This window comes from Calidris pugnax, unplaced genomic scaffold (assembly GCF_001431845.1).
Source record: "Calidris pugnax isolate Ruff unplaced genomic scaffold, ASM143184v1 scaffold20, whole genome shotgun sequence".
Classification (NCBI taxonomy): Eukaryota; Metazoa; Chordata; class Aves; order Charadriiformes; family Scolopacidae; genus Calidris; species Calidris pugnax.
In genome coordinates, this window is record NW_015094510.1 from 27,265,918 (window position 1) to 27,287,843 (window position 21,926).

Genomic DNA, 21,926 nt, shown 5'->3' on the forward strand with positions numbered 1-21,926 from the left:
ATTTAAGCACTGAATTCCCCCCCCCCCCCCCCCCTTTTTTTTTTTTTTCTTTTTTTTTTTAATTAACTAAACACTAAATAGCATTTTGTCTAAAACACTATTTAACAAGTGGATTAATTTTTCAGGGCTGAGTTACGGAAAAGGACAGTAAATAGCATACTTTACCTGTGCTACAAAGTCTATTATCCTCGCTTTGATGTAAATACCTTCCAGAGGGACAGGATTTCCCAATCTGTCCTGAAGACCAGTTTTTACAGAATTCGAAAGATTTGCATTTGGTAATTCATAGCCTAAACAAAGAGTTTACAAAAGATTAGAAAGATATTTTCTGAAATATACATTCTGCAACTAATCCTGTATCAATGGCCCGTGTTTATTTATGCAACTCATAACACACAAGTACCAGTTTCTGTTATGAATACTGGAGTTGAATTGCTGAGCTGTAGGCTGCCTGTCAGAGCAATCATGAGTTCATGACAGTTCTTGATAGTCTTACAAGGTCTTTGTTCAGAGCCTTGCATTTGAATTATTTAAAGACCATCTGATGATTTATGCAGAAGTGCTTCCTGTGCTTCTCTGGAAACACACTGTCTCCGGAGGACTTGCAACTGCTGGTGGTAATTATGTCTATTAGGAAACGTGTTCAAAACAGATGCTACACAGATGCCACACCATAATCACTAATTTGGTTACATCCGCAAAAAAAACTACAAATCATTTTTTATTATGTTATCTTCATACATGTACTCTAAAAAGGGGTCAGATAGGCATCTAGGAAACTCTGGAAGCAACTCAACATACAAACAGAAAACATTTCTTACTCTCATGCTGTAAATGACATTGCGACTCTGGCTCATGGTTATCTTTCTCCAGTTCCATCCCAACTTCAGGCTGGAATTGCTTTATTTGATCTTCAGCAAGGCAAAACTTAACGACATACATAATTTTAACCTGACGGGTCTCATACACAACAAATTCATCATCCTGGTAAAAACAAAGAAAAGTATTTTACATCAAAAACAAAGCTGTAGATAATATCTAAAACAATGCAAATTGATTAAGAGGTGTCCCTAATTAACACATCATTTCTTGAAATATGATGTGAATCTGTCAGTCTTATTTTCACCCCCTTGATCTCTCTGTATCACTACCACTTGCATCTCTTGTCTTCTTAATTTGTATTCTCCACATTCCTTGTATCTCCTCTGATATAAGGAATGATAAAGCACAATTATTCCTCAAAATAACTAAGAACAGAAAAAGCAAAAAAACCTGGTGGATACGTAGAGAGCAACTGTGATCTGTTGGTGTGCCACTACTGCTCTCATGCCTGCCTTAGAGCACCAACCTATAAGGACAGGGATTTTGATCAGCTGGATTCATTTACAAAACAATGAACCTTCCATGGTAGTGTTTTGTTATCCATACGAAGTAGAATATCGCTCCCAAATAACAATTTAAATATCACAGAACAGATATTTATACAATGATTCAGTTATAATAAAATAGGAGTATTTACATCTTTCTTTTAAGTAGTGTTTCCTTGCAAGAATTCTTTACAAACAGCACTTTAGAGGCTTTGAATTTTTAAACACACTTTACAGGCTGAAAGACAGACAAAAGTAATTTTATGCGTTACTGTTTAGTGATTTAGTGTCTGAACTGAAATGCAGATTACATTCATTTTATTATCTATCAGTGGTACAATAAATCCAAAATTTGGTGCCTTTTCAAGTGCCCAATACTGCAGGATGAGTACCTCAAAGTCTGAAGAGATGTCTCCTGTTCTACGGACTCCATGCACACTGTCAAAACCTGATGGTGCTTTATTTAATGAATAATCTCGCTCATACAGATCTAAGCAGGATCCAAGTGCCACGTCACAAACTGCCAGGAGCCGGGTCCCATCCATTTCACTGGGTGAAGAATACTTAATACTGGCACTATATGTAAAGAAAGATCAGACACATTTTACTATAATTTATATAAATGTAAACATCATAGGAATTTAAGGATACACAAGTACTTCTGAACAGATGGACAGGAATAAACTTTATCATTAAATTACTTTAAAAGTATTAAGAATTATATCTACTTAATTTTAAAAGTAAAAAGAATACACAAAGGATAAAGAGATAGGGTCATTATTCAGACCTAACAGAATCACTGAAGTAAATGCCACTGCCCAGATTCCCAATGTCAGTTCTCTCCAGGCCGTGATCTTCAACAACCACTTTCGGCAATAGCAGCCCTCTAGAGAAAAAGAAGGTCACACAATGAATGAAGTACAAAATACTTCTGCATGTAGCATGTGGGCTAGTACACACTGTGCAGTCACGAAGCACAGAGGATTAAAACAAAAGAGACTTTGGAGAAACCATCCATAGACACTCAAGGAAAATAAAGTCTATTCATAAAAAAAATAAATCTCTCGAAGTCATATTAATCACCAAGACACTGATTACATGAGCAGTAAAGACTGTTGTGCTTCATTAAGCACAAACCCAATGCGTTTTCCAGATTCATTACCAAACATTCAAAATAATTTTTTGGTTATTAGATGAGTAGCATTTCTAGCAACCGTGCTGTATTCAATTTCTGTTCAATTTAATTCAAAACTGTATGAAATTTTTGTATCTAAGAAAAAAAAGTATGAGTTTTAAAGGCAGAATGCTGGGGAATGGATATTTGGAAACATTTCCAATGTTTGATTTGCAAACCTATTAAGTGTAAAAATACCATCTATAGACTGTTTGAGACATTTCATTTATTACCAATTAATGCCTACAGAAAAGATTTTATATATAAAGAATGTAATAGGACAAAATGTTTAAATAAGTTCAACAGTTTTGTAACCTAAAATTAAAATCTGCAGTATAAGGAAAACAGAATGCTAATATGACTTTTGAGGTATTTGAATTCTGATGGCGTTATGTATCAGATATGTTTTTTGAAATATCCTTAAATTTTCAGTGGCTGGAATTCAATGCATAAATACTATGATGAGGATTTAAATATGTCAGGCTACTAGAGGTTCTAGTATTTTAGCATTATTACCACACCTGAGTGAATCCATAGTATTCGGTCATAGAACTAGATATTCTGTTATTCCAGGAAATTATCATAATCTAAAAATATGCCAACTAAAGCAGTCATGGGGTAATATTGCATAGAATACTGTCAATACAATTCTTTCCTAAAACAGAATACATTTTCCACACAGCCATTACTCTCCATTTTGTCATGTTTCACATGGATTTAAACCACACTCCTCCTCCTCATATCTAAATTGCTACATCTCAAGTCTAATCTAGTAATTAAATTTATCACTACAAAAGATTGATTTTCTTTCCAGATGTCTGCAGAAGTATATGGATGTTCATAGTCAATAAAAATTAGGTTAAACATAATGCAAAAGAGCTTAAAAAAAAAAAAAAGTCAAAATACATTTAAGAATATAGTTAAGCCTGATTCAATGTCACAAAAAAGGATTCAATGTCACAAAATTTTACCTGGAAAGAATTCCCATGAAGTTGCGCACAGATGATGCATGGAATAAGGATCGAATGTTTCCAAGACTGCTCAGAAATTCTGCTCTTTCAGTTACTCTGCCAACCCTATACACTTGTAAAATTCTCACTGAACAGTTACTGCAAGAAATTAGAAATTATCTTTGAGATCTCATGACGTAGAAAAGTACATTTAAGATCAATACACTGTTAAAAGATAAAGCCTTATTCTAAATCTCAAAGTAACATTCAACTTTTTGTTACCAATTTGGATGGGAAATATTAAAGAAAAAAATAGCTTAAGAGAACAATCACCAGTCATATTGAAAACTTAATGACTAAGTTCAAGATCTACTTAGACTTTTAGGGAGAAACTGAAAATGTGTTTTCATGCTGAAAGTTATATGAAATTACCTTATTTGACATTTTGGGATCTAAATTCAAAGATGTGATATAGAAAACCCCAGATAACTCTATACAGGTCTGAGTCTATAAGTATATAAATTATTGCCAGGAAACCTATCTTGTACTAAAAACACTTTTACTGAGCATACTCAGGGACTTCACTGTCCTGGCTGAACTACAAGTATCTTAGCATCACAGTTCAGGCCACCTGGAGGTAGTAACTCTCAATTAAGAAATACACTTGAGAGGAGGAAAACTTGGGTTGCAATCCCACCTCCAGCAAGATTTATGAATTTTATGTACAATAGTTACAGGACAGAGCTGTCACCAAGATTCTTGTTCTTCCCTAGTTGTGTTTACACAAACCAAAAGATTCAGGTTCTCTCTTTACTGCTTCTTACTCTTATCCTTTCCAGCTGAATGCTCTACTGAGCTATTGTGTAAAGACCTGAGTGGAGAACAGTGCGCCTACCACCTTCCCTCTGCAGCCTGCTGCCCACTACACATGCTCAGAATATGCTCAAATGACCGACCCTGGACTAAGTGCTGTGTTGCTTAATGGTATAAAGACAGTGATGCCCTGTGAAATACCGAGAAGGTAATTTTAGGATTCTAGGATTCCTAACTGTCACGCAGTGAGGAACCTTTAGATTTACAAAGTAACTGAGAAGAGGACTTCAAGGATCACAAATTCAGACTGATACCTGAAGTGGGTAGCACCAGCAAAGTAAAAGCACAAACCTCTGTTTAGAAATCAAACCTTCATGCTTTCAAGATTCAATGAGCTTCAGTCAAGTTCTGAGTTCCTGAATACTAAGATAATATTGTCAAACAGGACCTAGCCGCTTTTGTAAATCTGAACACTTTACTCAAGTCCGAGTGACAGTTTGTCACCTTGAGGAAGCATGGTTTCTTTTGTTGAGGATTAGAGATATATTATGTCCTAATTTACAAAGCTGCTATATGAACTTACATGAAGTGGGTTTTTGTTTTGTTTTGTTTGTTTGGTGTTTTTTGTTTCTTTTTAATAACCATATGTGAACTCTGATCCTTCAGCATTCTTCTACTGCAGTTGAAGTTTTTATAAATGGCTTTTAGATTAAAATCTAAGATTGCAAATGCAGAGACTGAAAGGGAATAAATATGCTCCAATTCTTGCAATGTCATTACGCTTATCTATTGTATAAGAGTAGTGTTAAACTTTTGCTGCAAAATCCTCTCCCTATAATTAATTTATGAATTAGCATACAGACCCTAACATAGATAACTGCTAGCTACAAAGAGCCGTCTCCCCAGTTCAGGTAACAGCAAATTCCCCAAAACTTAATTGTTTCTTTCACAAAGCACTAAAAGGTGGAACTCAGTCACATAAACTATTGTTCTATTAATTTTAAATGACTCAAAAATTCAGACAAAATGTCAAGTAAAAGTCAACTACTGAACTTTCCTGAAATCAAACAGAAGTTTGCATATTCTAAGCACCGTGCTCCTTCTATATTGAGCAATATATATAATATATACTTGAGCAATATATATTTGCAACCTGTAGTTGCTAGGTAGGCTTAGACCTTAGCTGCTTAAGATGATATTTACTCAGTAAAAACAAACTTGGAGTGACTATATCTATATCTATCTATCTGTCTATCTCATTGAAGCCCACTTAGTTCTTCCCTGTATTAATGATCTAACCATTGATTATCACATTTCTGGAACCATCTTCTCTTTAATTTCTTCATATTTACCTATTATTAAATTTTATTAACCACAGAGACAGGATGCCCAGTTAGAAGCCAATGTCAAAAACATTAAATAGAATTACAGGCAGATCTGCAGAATAAATTCCCAGAAATACGTCTCCCTCACACAACTGAAAGATAACTCGAAAGGGATGGCAAGTTCTGTACATCATCAAATGTGACCAGGTATTCTCTCCTGCCCCTACCAAGTTCATTCACACAGAAAAAAAAAATTTCTTTTACTCGGCAGAACCCAAATTTTTACTTTTATGTTTTCTTTTCAGTTATTGTATAAAATGCCTGGAAACAAATACTGAGAAACAGAGTAAAGAAGTCTAGACTCCATATATCTTATTTTAATAGCTTGTATAAATAGACAGCTCTTCACAATTAAAAAACAGAAAATTGACAATATTATCATTTTGGGGTTTTTTTATGTTTACCTCCATTTCGTTCTTTGTAAGTTATGGTAAATATGCCAGCTCTGCAATCCAATTAGCACAATCAACATTGCACAGTAACAGTACCTGATCATTCAGTTCTCTTTAGAGGTATTTTGTGCACTATACCTTGAATTCTACTGGAATCATTGCACAGCTATTAAAAACTCACCTGTAATTGTTTTTTAACACTAGTTGTTCAACATCTTGAAATTCAGAACTCCTCGAGTCAACAGCTTCAATCTTGCACCTCAGAGCCTGGTATTTGGCCAAAGATGACGGGTTTGGGCATGAGATATTCGTTTCACGTATATTAAGCATGTCTCTGATTAGCTGGAAAATACAGATGAAAATTTGTGAATACTTGCTACATTTTAATTAAAGAAACTTGCAAGCCAGACTGAATTATATAAAGTTACAGCATGTAACAACGAAATGGAATACTCAAAAGAACATTTCCACTTGTTAGACACAGTCTGGAACAAGAGCAAACAGTTGTAGAATCCCATGAAAGCAATTCTGAAGAACAAGGTATATGAAGAATACTGATAAACTGCTTCTGTACAACTCCAAACCAAGCTTTCAGTGGAGCTTGCTCATAACAGCTCCACAAACCAGTATTTGTGGAGCTCATTAGGTAATTCTAGTTAGAATCTGTCTTTTTGGGTTTTTGGCCACTATCCAGCTAGGGCTGTAGCACATGGTGCACATGTAACTTTCTCTTATCAGGAGAAAGAAGGAGATCTAACTTTGAAAAGATTGTAATGCTACACTTCACTAAGCCATGGGAAAGCTTTATGAGGCATAATAATTTTTTATATCAAAAATCTTAAAAGGTTTTAATTATCAAAAGATTTTCAAGGTTAAAGGTGCTATTAACATTTGTTCTTTTAAAACAGTAAGGAGCCTCCTTCCCTTTACCTCTCTCCCTTTATGTTTTGTAACTTACAGAAGACTGACTTCTGGATATTCTTTGACGAAAAAGGTATCTCTGGCAGAATCCATGGAATTTACATTATAATTGCAACACAAGGAGGAAATCTGAGTTTGCTCTGTAGCTAAAAGAGTGATGAAGCCATCAGATCTCTGACTGCCTCTCGCCTCTCCAGAAAGCCTGGCTGCCTGGGCTCAGGGCCAGCTTTGACAGTGCAGCTGTGGAGCCTTGAAAGAGAGCTGTGGGAACACTCAGCAGAGTCCTGACCCTCCTTTGCTTAAGAGATGCCTTTGAGCTTTGGCTCTTGCCCTTGGTCTCTCAGCTAAGCTATGTTCCTTTCGAGCCTCCCTGCTCCTGACCCACATCCCGTGGACTCGAGTTCCCGGTATGACCTTGGATCTGCCAGACAAGCCATAATAATGAGGCAATCCAGACTGACCCTGGCTGCTGTCACCAGCAGTCACTGCCACCTGCTCTGCTCTTCCTGTTAGGATACCGTGGGACCGGAGCTGCTGCTGGTGGTGTAACTGTCCCAATCTTGCTCACTTTCACCCCAAGCCCTGCCTGCCCGCCCTAGATCTATACATACACTCAGCACACCTCGCTGGCAATGCCCCCGCAGCCTGAGCATTTCTCAGCTGGTTCCTACAAAGATGAGACAACTACTGACTTGCAGTCGAATGACAGAATTCCTGATGGACTGAACTTCCAGCCAGCCTAAAAATGGAGCTGACTAAGTAGTGCAGGAGCTGCGGGGGGAGCTATGGGAGAGACAGACCCTTGGAGATTCCCCTGGGGAGGTCAGCTACGCTTAGACCGACCGAAATATGTTCTCCGTTTAGATGTGCTGACTCGTTTCTTGCACTAACAATCCAGGCAGCCCATGGAAGTCCCCCAGGCAGTCCCTGCTGCAAAAGTAGAAGCAGACCAAACTGTCCACAGACTGCTAATTTTAAATAGTCTCTAGAAACTGTTTGTGCATACACAGGAAAGGGTACACAGAACGGTCTTTGCATACAGTTAAAATAGCTTAGATGTATTTTGCATATAGTTGAAGATAATAAATATGAAATTATTATGTATACGCAGGAGTAGTGGCCAGCGTAAGCTGTTTGATAACAGTTCTGTGATTCTCATTTGATCCAGCTGAAGATGCCACCAGAACAATGACTGCAATGGAAACTCCCTTCACCATCTGAACAGCAACTGGTCTTCTTGTTCAAAACAGTGAATTCCCCCAATAAGCCTTACTCTATTCATTAAGGTTCCAATGAATTATTTTTTTTAAAACTGACAGCCTGTGACTAGCTGTGGAAAGCATCCTGTCAATTAATCTAGTGAGCATATTCAAAACTGGTGTAGCACAGTGCAGATCAGGACTCACGAGCAATCTGGAAAAGTTACCTGACACAGGTCCTGTTTCTTAGATAACAGCTTTTTGGAAACTTTATAGTCTATTTCAGTTTTGTGACGTATAACTCGATAGAATTCCATCATCATCTCTTGCAGTGCCACCTCGCCAGCTCCTTCATCCAGTGCATTTTTTACTTGGAGTAAAATACCTTCTGCTTTGCTCACCTTTAAAGGAAGAGATTATTAATCGGAAAGCTATGTCAAAATTGCAGAAAGAGCTCAAAGCAATAAATACTGAAAATGAATCATTAAATTCCACATTGAAATAAAACTTTTGCTGTTAGTGAAATATCCACGAAATAATTTCTTGCAGGTAGGATATAAAAACAGTATTTAAAAATTGGGTATTATTCTGCCCTTGTACTGGGCTACTTGCAAAGCAACTCAAGTACAGCTAAGAGACAGTAAAATAACCTCCCTGAAAGAAAATGGAATATGAATCAGATTGAATGATAATGTCCCTTAATATCTTGTCAATTCATATAATCAGCTTTAATGCACTGATGAAGTAACAGAAAGTAGAGGATAATAAATTTCTTACTAAACATCTGTGTGCCCTAGTTCAACCTAAAATACATAAAGCAGAGCAGAAGTCCTGTTTATAAAATGCAGTTTACAGATAAAATAAAAGTAATGATTAATTTTAGACAGTTTGCCCAGAGAGGCAGGACATAGATTTATCTGTATATTCCTTCTCAATTGGAAATTTTTCACAAAATACTGTATATTATTTTGCCTTTTCAAGGCAGGAGGAGGAAAAAGGCAAAAAGCTTTTTAATTTATGTTAACCACAGGCAACATCTAGTAAAATGTTGACATTAGAGGCTGCATAGCAACATCTTACTGCAGTTCAATACTGATCCAAGACTGGTCTCTGTCTCACAAATGCCTTTGGGAGAAAAATGGAGCGTTAATATAACTGAACAGCAATCCACTTAATTACTGTGTTTCAAAAATCCGGAGTTGTTGAAGTGCAGGAGTATCAAAAGTGTAATTACCAATCCCTATCTGAAACACAACATACATGTTTTCTGGGAAAAAAAGAAATTATTATAACAGCATTTACATATTCACTCTCACAGAGTAACAAGAATTAACTTACATCATTTAGACTTATGTTGTTTACTGATTCAAGTAGCAAATTATCCAGGTGGCCAACAGCTTCTGCCCATATCAGTTCCACAAAATCACTAACTTCCTGACATATAGCACTTGAATAGATGGCTTCTTCTAGATGTAACTGTAGTAAAATAAACACAATTCAGTGAAAAGACAAAGATGCAAGTCATGTCAGTGAAGTTCTTACACAGATAATTAAACTTTCCTATTCCCGTAAACAACAGAGTGCACAATGCTCACTTATGCTTGGTATAATTTCTTTAGTCCCATCGAACTGAAGGGAAGGTTTGCTTTTATAAACTCTTTCAAGTGGCATGGAAGGCCAGACGGCCATGACCTCTCTTGTAAACTGAGACATAAAGTCCTGGAGAAGACAGAAGTTATTTGTTTGGTATCTTTTATCAGTACACTGTACTAGCAGGTACATGGACACAATAGTCTGCAGACCTCAGCCACTTCCATTTTTGCACAGCTGGTAAAAGAATAGATGGTTCAAAATGGCCAGTGTCTTATAACATCTCAAACAGATGACAGTAGATGTCTAGTTCAGAAAGCTCTGCTGGGAAAGACATTATTCCTGTGAAAATAAAAAATTGGAGCAGCAAAGCTACAGGAGAAGAGAGAAGCCATGCAAATTGGTGCAATTCATACATCAAAAAGAGTTGTGAAAACAGATTTTCTCATGTTCTTCTGAGGAACATTGTTAAAGCATTTACTTGAGCATTTTTTCACTGTTCTACAACACTAGAAGCTGCCATTAAACTTGATGCCGTTAAACAATTCTTACACAAGTTTGGACATTCTACAGTACTTGCTTACACAGAATCAACCCCACAGCTTCTGAGATCACTAAAGGACATACACGGGCTTTTCAATATTGCTGGATATAATCTATGTCTATATTAGCACATCACCTTTTAGGTACCACATTAGTTGATAATGCATTTACTGAGGGAAAAGAAAACTCTATAATGAGTATGCCTACAATTGCTTTTAATGTATTTAAGTACTGGGAATATTCACTCAATATTCCAATAATTTTAAAATGTTTACATATAAGCAGTTTCCCTTAACCTAAAGCTGTATCACTGTAATCTAGACAATTTTTACCCCATTCAGAAAATTGGAAACTAAAGCAAATCATTAAGGACAGAAAAGTGTAAACATGCAAGTTGTACAAGCCTGTTGCAATTTTGTAGAAGCTAAATGTTCTGCTTCTGGTGGAAATGTTTCTCTGAGCAGGAAATCCTGTTTCTTCAAGTCTGCAATGAAAGTCTCGTACTTTTCTCTTATTTCTTCAGGAGTATTAGTTACAAATTGCTTATTATTCTGTAAATTGAAAGAGTAAAGTTAGTCAAAGAAACCATATAGAGATGTAAAGAATCAATTTTACCACACACTGTTCTAACAGCCGACAATCCACATTTAAGTTCTGGGTTGTGATTTAATAGGCTTCAGGCAAGGCAAAGCTTTCATGAGGCTTCATGGGACACCAAGAACAAGCACAGGGCTCCATGTACAAACCACCCCACAGGGACAAGATAGGTTCATCTAAATGTGTGCTGGAATAACTTGTTTTATCAAATGAACCATTCAAAATTCATCCCTGATGCAGTTCCTTTGACTGGAATCTAGTGTTGTTGCAATGACACAGACTGTAGTTGCTGTACCAGAGTGCATCCATACATTTAGGCTGGCCTCAGGACAAGCTTTTCTGTCTCTCAATAGCATGTCCAGAATATCACTTGCTATAGCATTTCAGCATGTAAAGTCCTTACAAGTTTAGATATTGCCAGGAAAATCTACGTGAGTAGGAGGCAGGTGCATCCAGGACCATGCTGTGCTGCTGTCAAGTCCCAAAACAGTTCTTTTGAGCAACATGTAAGCAAACACACAGATTAGAGGAGCCAACTATAAATCACACTTTTTATGGTAAATCTTAACAGAATGACGTCCTATTGTCTATATCTAAGGATGAGGCTGCAAGTAAGAATTAAAAGCATCTGAAGGCCTCTAGAAGAGGTAGGTTCAATGTGCATAAAGAGACAAACAGGTAATGTCAATGAGAGGTTCATACCTTTGTTCCATCTGATGTACTGAAGTTTGCATATAGTCGAAACGGGAACTCGCAAAGCTCTTGTGAACACTGTAATTCAACAACTACAAAATCTTTGCTTTCCATGGAGTTGACCTAAATGGAAAGAGAAATAAAGCTGCTGAATTCCCAATTTATGACTGAAGTATGTTTCATTCACATTATATTGCGCCAAATACTTCGCCCTGTCCTATTTTTTTTTCACCTGATTTAGCACCACTACGATTGGTGAAAAAAAGAAGCAGAATTATTCATTATTTGTATTACAGCAACAAGCAGAAGCTCCCCTTAGGGCTTCACTGTACTGACAGCTGTATATTTGCATCTTTTTTGTGTTTTGAAAGATTTTTTAACTACAAAAAGTTCAAAATTTCCATCAGATTAACCATGTAACGGCCATGATAACATACATTTTCTCAGAAGCAAACATAGTATTCTACTGCATTTCTTTGGCAAGAACGCTACAACAGTAATAGAAAAGTTTTATTTGGGTACAATTAGGCTGCAATGAAAGACAGAAAGCACTGAAGTACTTTTTAATACTCCTCTTTGCATCGCTGTACATGATAACAGAAGAGTTACTGTTGATGTATATAAAACTATAAACATTTTATTCATCTACTGATCCTCCTACATTCTCCCACAATATCAGAAAGGCTTACTTTTTCAAGGACGCTGTATTTTGCAACTTCAAAATCTTGGGGGAAAAAAGGAGTATCTTGATCATTTTCACTGTAAAATCTGGAACGGAATTGGAATAATTAAAATCACATATGGCCAATAAATACTGTACTGTAAAAGGCTGCAATGTCATACTAAAGTAAGAACTAATGTAAGAAGATAAATCTATTTTCAGCAGTAAAATAACAACAACAACAACAAAAGTTTTGACAAATGAAATCCTACACAGACAAGCTGCTGCGCCACCAGGCCAGAATGTCTAGTGTAAACCTGAAGACTAGATTTCTATCTTCATTCTTTAGAAAAACTATGGAAGCAACATAATAAATGTATTTTCATTGCCTGGTTACTTGTTAATTTCTTAATAGCTTGGTCAGCTACCTGTGCTGTCTGAGGCTAATTCCTCCTTTATTCTTGACTTTTACATCAGGATATATACATGTAGTCATATTCTTCGGCATCAGGACTTGTAGAACAAGTGTAACTTCTAGTACGTTCCCACAAAGTAACTAAATAACTACTGAACAGCAGTCTCTAAAATTAAAAGCTGTGTTTTGTTCATAGATTCAAGAGTGCTGGAGCTGGTTTTGTTGCTTTAACTCAATAATTAGAAACAGTTATATCAATATTGCCTCCCTATCAACTAAGGGCAGTCTCAGTTATCTTGATTTTCTCCCAAGAATTTTCATGGGAGAAAGAGATGCTCAGCACTTCTAAAAACAGTGAAGTGGACCGCATTGGAAAAATCCGTGTGAACCAAGAAAAGACAAAAATTGTGATAATAAACAGAGCACCAATCAGCAAATGATAAAGCATGAGACATATTAATGCCTGCTAAGTTGGTAGAAGCTTTGCATATATTAGGGAGCTGGATTGTATGTGTCCACTGAGATGGAAAAACGTAAAATAATTTCCAGTCACATCCGAAGGTGAAAAAAAAAAAAGAAAGAAACCATTATAAATGCATACACAGAATACAGAAAATGAAGAAAGAATAATTTTATCTTCCACTACATCATTAAGATAATGCAAGCCATCTCCAGAAATCACTGAACCAGAACTGGGAAGTGGGGTTTTTTCATCTGTTGGTTTTTTTTCCAATTTACAGAAATATTAACATAGATATATCAAAATATATCTTTAATTTTGTTTTATTTTACCTAAGAGTCCCCACTTTGGACTCAATTCTTCTCTCGCTGTCTTTAGTAAGGTTGGAATAGTCGTTTTCATTTTTCTTTGTGGCATTTTTATTTTCAGGAGATGACAGGTTTTCCACATCTGCAATCAAAACATTTATTTACCTGGTATAATATCTGTTTTCTCTAATTTAATTTATGAATAATTAATAAAAACAATACTACTACTTAATATTAATAAATATTTTACATGTTGGAACAACTTAACAGCTTCTAAGGTCACATTTTATTCAGCCTTTAACTGGCAGGATATGGAGTCAAGTATTAAAGGGCAACTGCCCCAGCTGCCCCAGTGGCATTAAATTCTATTTAATGTACACATTCAATAGAATTATCTTTCTCATCTCTTTCTGATGTTCTTTCACTTGTTTCACAGCATTAAAATGAACATTTTTCTTATTTCCTTCTACACAGTGTTATAGTTGTTTGCATCTAAACCATGTTACACGCTGGAATCCTTGAAGTTCTTCTATTTTAATTGAGTTCCATTAAGTATTTCTGGCCCATGTTAACCTTTTCACTAGCTATCTTATTTTCTCATAATTTTGACTTCAAAACATAGCACTTCTGCATGCAAAGACATTGAAAACCCACTGCGTTTGGTTGAAACTAACTAGAACTTCCAGGTTACTGGCATTTTTTTTTTCAGTGGAGTCAAATAAAGACAGTAATTGGAGTAGATTTTTTGTTATTTTTAGTATTTTATTGACGTTTCTGTAGATAAAAAACCCCACTGAATGGAACTAATATTCCTTTCCCAAAAAATTCTTTTTTCAAAAATCAACTTTATTGCCAGTTTCTACGGTTGCTTATTTCTTAAAAGCTGGTTCTAAATATTAATCTTCTCAAACATAATTTTCCAAAGTAACTGATGGAGGAATAAACAATGTCAAATACACCTACCCTGCCTTCGGTCAGATGTGTCATCTTGTGATATATTAACCTTAAATGCATCGATCTGTAAAAGCTTCCCCTTTTCAGCTGATTTCCAAACGAAATCTGGACTTAAAACAGGCAGCTGATACTTCTGAATAGTTTTTCGATCACGACAGCTGAGGACATCAGCGGTGTCCACAAGAATGTGTGTACTCTGAAAGACAGGTTACAATGACAGTTGCTCTGCACACATAACTACAGTGTTCATCCAAATACTGTGCGTTTGCAATTCATCCTGGTACAATCCTAGAGTCCAGAGGAAACATCTGAAAAACACACAACCTTTCTGGACCATATCTGAATCGAAACTTCCAGTTTAGAAACATGATGCCTCTGCACTTCATCCACAGACAGCAGAGAGAGCAGGACTTTTTCAGGTGACAGTTCAGCTCAACAAAAATATGTGTATCTTCAGAGTGTTCACTTTTCTGCAATTACTATGAAGATACGAAGGTGCCCAGGTGCCTCATGTTCTGCAGAGCTTTTAGCAGCACATAGGGGGTCCAATAATGGGCCAAGTTCAGTTGTGGCAAATGTGATACAAACCCAAAGCTAAGTAAGAGTGTTTTAAAAAAAAAACAAACAAAAAAAGTTGGGCAGAATGCTGAATAACTATAAGCAGCTTTGGTAGCCTTATAAAGAATCATATATTATTTTGCTGGAATCATATATATGCTGAAAATTAAAACTTTCTGCATAGTTAGAACAAAATAAAAACATTTACAGAAGTCAAATCAAATAAAATGGCCATAAGTAAGAGGCAGAATTTTGCACCTTGAACAGTAAACATTAAGCGTGCAAGAACTGATGGACACGGAAAAATTAAAGATTATTACACCAGAATGAAATTAGATCTACTTTACTTGGAAACAGGATGATAAATGTGTGTACTTTTATTTGCCCTATATGACAAAAGTGCAGTTGCAAAACCAGAAGCGCTGAGTCCAGATCTGTTCTGAGGTTCCCATTTGGAGATAGAGGAGATGGTTTTTAATCATAAGATAACTTCTGAAGCTTGGGTAAGATTTACACTGAACAGGTTGTTCACTTCCTGCTGTTCTCAGCATCCTAGAGCTCACAAATTTTAGGTATTGAAATATCAGTGATGCACCTCCTTATTCAAAGTTCCCCCTCTGACAATGAGAGAAGAAAAACAGCAGGGCAATTTTATCCAGGAAAAATACTTCCCCGGTTCTTCCGAGGAAGGAGAATATTGCTTTTAATTTTTTATGTGACATTTCAGTACTACAAAGCCAGATACATTAAAAATGTAAACTGAATATTTCCATTTAAGTATTTATCAGGGACATAATCTCTATAGTTCTTATTTCTCTACATGCGGCAAGATTAACACTCTACAACATTTGCACCACTTTATATTTTCCTACTGAGATCTCAGAAATAAATCTGGAACTTACTTTGTGATTAAGCACATAATTAACTACTCCACCATTTTCTTGTATGCATGCTTTCAGCCTGCTCTTCTCCTGAATGGGCAAGTATTTAACTTTAACAAAGAATGCACAGTCTGCAAAGACTGCCATTCCCCTCCTGTTAAAAGAGAAAAGACATTTTTATTTTGGGCTGAGAAAAGTTTCATTCCCACTATCCACTTAAGTAGTCTCTCACCTAATACGTTGTTTGCAACTCTACAAAGTTCCAAAATGAATCCCATTTTATTAGCATGGCAATCAAATCCACCCATCTTTTAATCAGTGAATTATTATTTTTTTTTAAATTACGCAGAAAATTTAGTGTGACCTACATTTTCTGGAAAGTCATGGCTTGAATGAAGTGCCAGACTCCTGTCTTGATCTCTTGCTGCTAATACCCACTGTTAGTAATGTGGAAGTATCTTAATTGAGATTGGAACAACCTCTCTTTGATTTCCCCTTTCACACAATATAATTATAAAATAACTCTCTTTTTCATGAATGTAAACAGCTTTTCATGTTTCCATTCACTGATTTATAATCTGCAAACATAAAAAAACCCCAACATTTAAAAAGAACTTCAGAAAGCTGATCCAGATGAAACCTAACACAGAAAAAAAAACCAAAAACAAACCCTGACGACAATAAAAAGCCCAAAACTAAGAAGCTGGTTTTAATCCAGATCAGTTTTCTGATTGAATTCACCCTCTCGCTTACAGCAAATATTTACAAAAAGGAGTAGTGTAGCAGTGGAAGTGATGGAGAGGTAGGGGAGTGATGGAAGTAGGGACACTGCTGCTTTTCTCAGCGGTGTCAACCTGACTTGTCTGTGAAACAACTTGAATGAAAATCAGCTGCGTGTCACTTGTGACTACGTTAAGATATGAGAGACTGAGAAAGTCTTATTTAAACAGGAGTAGAATTTATGACAACAAATTATAAAGTCAGCCTGTGGTTTAAGTGATTAGAATATCTCTACAACTACCTAGATAAGAAAATCTCTACAACTACCTGAAAGGAGACTGTAGAGAGGCGGGGGTTGGCCTCTTCTCCCAGGGGAATAATGACAGGACCAGAGGAAATGGTCTGAAACTGTGGCAAGGGAGACTCAGATTAGATATTAGGAGGAATTACTTTACTGAAAGAGTGGTCAGGCACTGGAACAGCCTGCCCAGGGAGGTGGTGGAGTCACCATCCCTGGAGGTATTTAAGAATCGTGTAGACATGGCTCTTCAGGGCATGCTCTAGTGCCCAAGGTTATTGGTTTGTGGTGGGGTGTAGTGTGTGGGGTTGTGGGTGTGGGGTTTATTTGGTGGGTGGTGTTTTTGGGTTTGTTATGGGGTTTTTTTTGGTGTTTTTGTTTTTTTTTTTTTTTTAATGTGGTTGGACTCGATGATCTCAGAGGTCCCTTCCAACCACTAAAATTCTGTGATTCTGTGAATATATCATCAGTGTGCATTTATTTTTCTGGATGCCTATGAGTGTAAAGTTAATTTAAAAGCTGATGAGAATGATAAACGTAGTGTAAATGAGAGCACTACACAGAGCACCCAGCTCTTTGTATCACACACGAGCTCCTCAGCATGTCATGGGCTTTTTAGGGTGAGTGTTAACAGGGAGCTTGAGGGCCTTATGAGTGGGTGGGTTCAGACAGAAGCCAAAACCAACACCCCTGGGACTAAGCTTGTTTGAAGCAGGTTGCCCAGTTTGGTTTTCTCTGAAAGGGATTCAGATGGCACACCTCAACACCACTTTGAGAACCTAACATAAGGCAGCTCTTGACAACCAAAAGATTTGGTTTAAAATGGCATTGCTGTTCCAAGCCAAACTGCTAATGCAGATGCATTGCTAATGGGACAGTAAATAGCATGAAGAGAACATGTGCTTATGTTCGTATATTCAGGTCATAAATTCTTTTTACTGATGATTCTTTGGATCTCAGTATTCAGTGTCCATATCTCATCCAGAGGGTTAGTATCAGCATCAGTGGTAAAGACTTTGTTTTTACTCTAACTATTTGTATTTCTGGAAAAAGCAACTCTATGATGTAAATTTTCCACAGTGACTTAAGGCCAAATAATTTTATTTGTGAGATAACTGGACAAAAATACACCAAGTATTCTACTTGGCCTCTCCAGATTCATCCTAGACTCACAGGATGAGGCAGAACAAATAAGAAATTGCTTCTTTGAAAGGAAAGCAGTTCTTGTGTTAGCCAAAAATGCCTGATATTCAGTGTCCTCTATCTTGGGGAGGCCATTTGGAGAAAAAAAATGACCTTTCTCCAACTTACTGAGGGATCCCACACAGACTGCAAATTCTGATTAAGCTTCTAGCCTCCTACTTGTATAAATAAACACCCCCCCATCAAAGACCGAAAAATGGAAAGTAGACACTGTCTGAACTACTTGGGTTCATTTATCACTTCTCATTTTACTGCACTATGTTTGCGCAAATGAGAAAACGTTTATTAGAACAATAGTTTTTTTATTAGTTTCTTAGGACTAAAAATAAAGAATTTAATTCCCCAATAGGTTCTCCTGGCTTAAAAATTAGCATTGGTCAAATTGCACCAAAGCATTTACAAGGTCAACAAAACATTTACATCAACCCTGCAGAAAGATCCCAGGGTAGTGCGGAGTGAGAATAAACCAAAAGACAGTTAACAATCCAGAGGAAATGTTTAAATGGCACTGACAACAGTACTTCACAATCTAAAATAAGATTATTGTTTGATTAATTTATCAATGACTCATGGCTAGAGCAGATTATTAGGATTAGGTTTCAGTTTTAAAAAAACCACAACAACCAAAACACAGTAGCCTGAGGTAATGCTGGGGTGGGATTTAGAGTATGTTACCTATACTACATTTACTGAATGTGTTTATTTTCTTCTTCTATGGCCTATTAGATTTTCAATGTATGCAAGTAAAGTTGTTCATCAGTGCAATAAAAAAGAAATCAGATGGCCATAGAATAACTTAAATTATGAGAGCAACATAATTCACTTGAATTTGGGGTTTCATGAAAAATTGGGAAATCAACACTATGAGACACAATTCCATACACATCTGTAGAATTTTATCTCGAAGCTAATAGGAAGGGCCCAAACCATCTACCACACTATGCATCCGATAGAACTAGCAACTCTGTAATGATAATATCTGTATTTATGTCAGGCAGACAGCAGATCAAAGGCAGATGAGATCATATACATGTATTTTGTGGCTCATTTTTGTTTTTTATGGCATTACCAGTGCTTTTGGCATACAAGTACTCTCTGCTCACACACAAAAAACCTCCATATTTTAACTAAGAGTTTTTCACAAAATACTATGTTACCTGAGGTGATAAAAATTTTTTACAATGCAGCCTTGTTCTAACTTAGCTCTGTGGGAAACTGCATCTTTAAGAAGCTCTGCTTTGTGGTATAAAATCTTATTTTAAGCTACTTTTATCAACTTTATTTTGAATCTTGTCACAAACAAGGTAGATTCATTTGATATATAAGGCCAAATGTGCCAAAGGCTTCCTTTAACAACCATAGTATAGATATGGACACTGCCTCCCTCTACACTAGAGCTCTGTGTGCACTAGTTTTCTCAGTATATTCTCTGAAGCAGACTCTGGATACTGCTAAAGTATCACCAGAAGTTGTTTCCTCAGGAAATAATGAATTCTATTTGCACAGCCGAAACAAAAAGTTTATTAGAAAGCAATGAAATACATGCAACCTATTGCAAGCATCAGCCCTGCTTGTATATCCATTATCTCACACCAAAAAACACCAGAAGCAACTGAAATTGGTAACTACACGTGGTACAAAACTCCACAAAAGTTATGTTACATTCGCTTATGAAAATCAGGCTGCTAAGAACTGAGAAAAAAAAATATTGCAAGAACTGATCTGTAAATAAACCTCAGGTCAGCCAGTAGGCAGAAAAGAATGTATAAACTTGAAGGATTCATTTCCTGCAAGTCTGCCTGCAAAGCTCCCCACCACACCCCCCAGCTCTGTTTCCAGCACAAGGTATTAAATGACCCCTGATCCAAATCCTCTTTTTAGATTTTGAGGGGGCCAAATCATTTACACTCACCCGCTCAGGCAGCCGCCCTCCCTGAAGGATCTTCCTGCTTCCTCAACAGCGTGAGGTTCAACCGAGAGCCCGGGCGTTGTAGGTAGGAAGGGCTAGAACACACTCATACCTCCCTGTAAAAATGCCCAAAAGGACAGCAATCCAGTCAAATAGACGTCAAAGCCAGTCAAAGTGCAGTCTACTGCACAATAAGGAGCAGTAACCCTCACTGCACTAGGAAGGAGAAGAAAATTGCCACTGTTAAAGCCCAAGTGAACTTTGGAATACCTGTCAGAAAGCAGGAAATAGGGCTGAAACCTGCTCAAAGTTTATCCCTGGCAGTTTTTCTCTCCCTTGAGTGAAGATTTTATTCTCCTTCATTGTTGATGAATGCTACCACTGAATGCTAGCCTCTCTTCCCCTAATTCTGTAGAGAACCACACTCTCAAGGAATTTTAGCAGTGTTTTGACTTTCCAAGATTCAAAACCAGAATAGAAAACTATTGTATTTAACCTGTGTGTTGAGAATTAATTAAATACTGATAAAACACTTTTATAACTGAAGTACCATGTTGCTGCAGTACCAAATAAGGAAGTTATACAAAACGGAGCTGCTGACAACTACCACTGCTTTTATTTTACAATTTTTTAGTTTATGTTGGTGGGGATCCATAAGGCCCCAATAGCCTCACAAGGATTTCACACAAGCACAGAAACTTGTGCTCCATGATGAACCCACAAATGCCACACTATTGTTAGCAGTGGGTTATATTTTTAGCAGAGAGGGAGCCAAAATATTTTTTTTTATCATCCAGCAATAGACTGTGAACAATCTGTAGTCCAGTAAGGCCTTCAGTGCTCAGATGAACTGAAAACAAACCTCTGCTGTATTTTCCTGTTAAAGATGTCAAAGGGACTAAATGGGATGCTGTGCTTTAAAAGAGCACGAGTACAAATCCTTGTATTCTCTCAGCAGCTTCCCACTGTTAAAGCAGAATGCAAACTATGGACAATCACGTAGACAACATATTCATGACAGCCACAGTCACAGTGCAGGAAAGATGACGGGAAGTTTAGCAGAAAGAGCCCTGTGGAACTACAGAAAGTGAACAGTGAAAATAAAGCCAGTAGCAGGCAACGGAAAGGCATCCCCGGGTTTACACAGCCTGGAGCCCGGGTTTGTACCTGCCCAGAAAAGCTGCAAAAACCGGTCACAGCCTGCGAAGCACCACAAGCACCTCGGAGGGCGGCACTGCCGCTTGCTGGAGTCCAGGGGAAGACGCTAATTTCGCTGGGGAAGACACAGCATGCCTGAAGCGCAGAATGTCAGAAAGCCAGAGGATGCTTTTTCCTCGTTTATCTCTCCGTTCCTCCCTCGCTGCAGCTATTTAAAGATTAAAAGGGTACAGCTAGCCCCAATAAAAGCGCGGTGAAAGTCCAAAGCACCACCCTCGCACAAAGCCCCACGCCCTGGGGGGGTGGGTGACAGCTCACTGGAGAGGAATCTCCTCACGCACACCGCGCCGGGACGGGACGGGACGGGACGGGACGGCCGCCGGAGAACTCTGCGCAGTCACAGCCTTCCGCCTCCTCAGGAGCGGCCCTGCCCGAAGAGACACCCCGTCTCCCCCAAAGGCCACCGGACGCGACGCAGGAAGGTCCCCGGAGCCAACCTCCAACTGCGGAAGAGGGATGGGGGCAGGCTGGGCTACCAGAGAGACGCCCCGCCGCCTCGATCCCCGCCGCCTCTTCCCGCCCCTCACAGCCCCAGGCAGGAACCGAAGCAGCGGCAGCTACTTCCCTGTTGATGCTCGTCAACGGCCTTTACGCCGCCGAGGCTCTCGGGAGATGTAGTTCGAAGGCCCGAGCGCCCCCTCGCCGCTGGGCGGGGAAGGCAGCGCTTAGGACTACAACTCCCAGCATGCCCAGCGCCGGGGCGGTACTCAGCCGGTG

At 37.8% G+C, this 21,926-nt stretch overlaps 1 protein-coding gene across 5 annotated transcripts in view; it reads right to left on the reverse strand.

The window, feature by feature from the left end:
* The window catches only part of PARP4 (poly(ADP-ribose) polymerase family member 4), a 47,280-nt gene extending 25,559 nt beyond the window's left edge, over positions 1–21,721 (reverse strand). The window contains exons 1-16 of one of the 5 annotated variants that reach the window (XM_014966138.1): positions 21,491–21,721; positions 19,995–20,107; positions 15,883–16,015; positions 14,432–14,618; positions 13,493–13,610; positions 12,314–12,392; positions 11,634–11,747; positions 10,739–10,885; positions 9,540–9,677; positions 8,429–8,602; positions 6,263–6,423; positions 3,513–3,650; positions 2,155–2,253; positions 1,760–1,943; positions 822–984; positions 166–290 (exon numbers count right to left, since the gene is read on the reverse strand). In XM_014966138.1, coding sequence (XP_014821624.1) covers positions 166–290; positions 822–984; positions 1,760–1,943; positions 2,155–2,253; positions 3,513–3,650; positions 6,263–6,423; positions 8,429–8,602; positions 9,540–9,677; positions 10,739–10,885; positions 11,634–11,747; positions 12,314–12,392; positions 13,493–13,610; positions 14,432–14,618; positions 15,883–16,008 — 1,953 coding nt within the window. In that variant the 5' untranslated portion in view covers positions 16,009–16,015; positions 19,995–20,107; positions 21,491–21,721. Of the gene's footprint in view, positions 1–165; positions 291–821; positions 985–1,759; positions 1,944–2,154; positions 2,254–3,512; positions 3,651–6,262; positions 6,424–8,428; positions 8,603–9,539; positions 9,678–10,738; positions 10,886–11,633; positions 11,748–12,313; positions 12,393–13,492; positions 13,611–14,431; positions 14,619–15,882; positions 16,016–19,994 lie in introns of all 5 variants that reach the window. The other 4 variants (XM_014966137.1, XM_014966135.1, XM_014966136.1 and 1 more) reach the window with 4 other exon arrangements.
* Between the last annotated feature and the right edge of the window lie 205 nt (positions 21,722–21,926).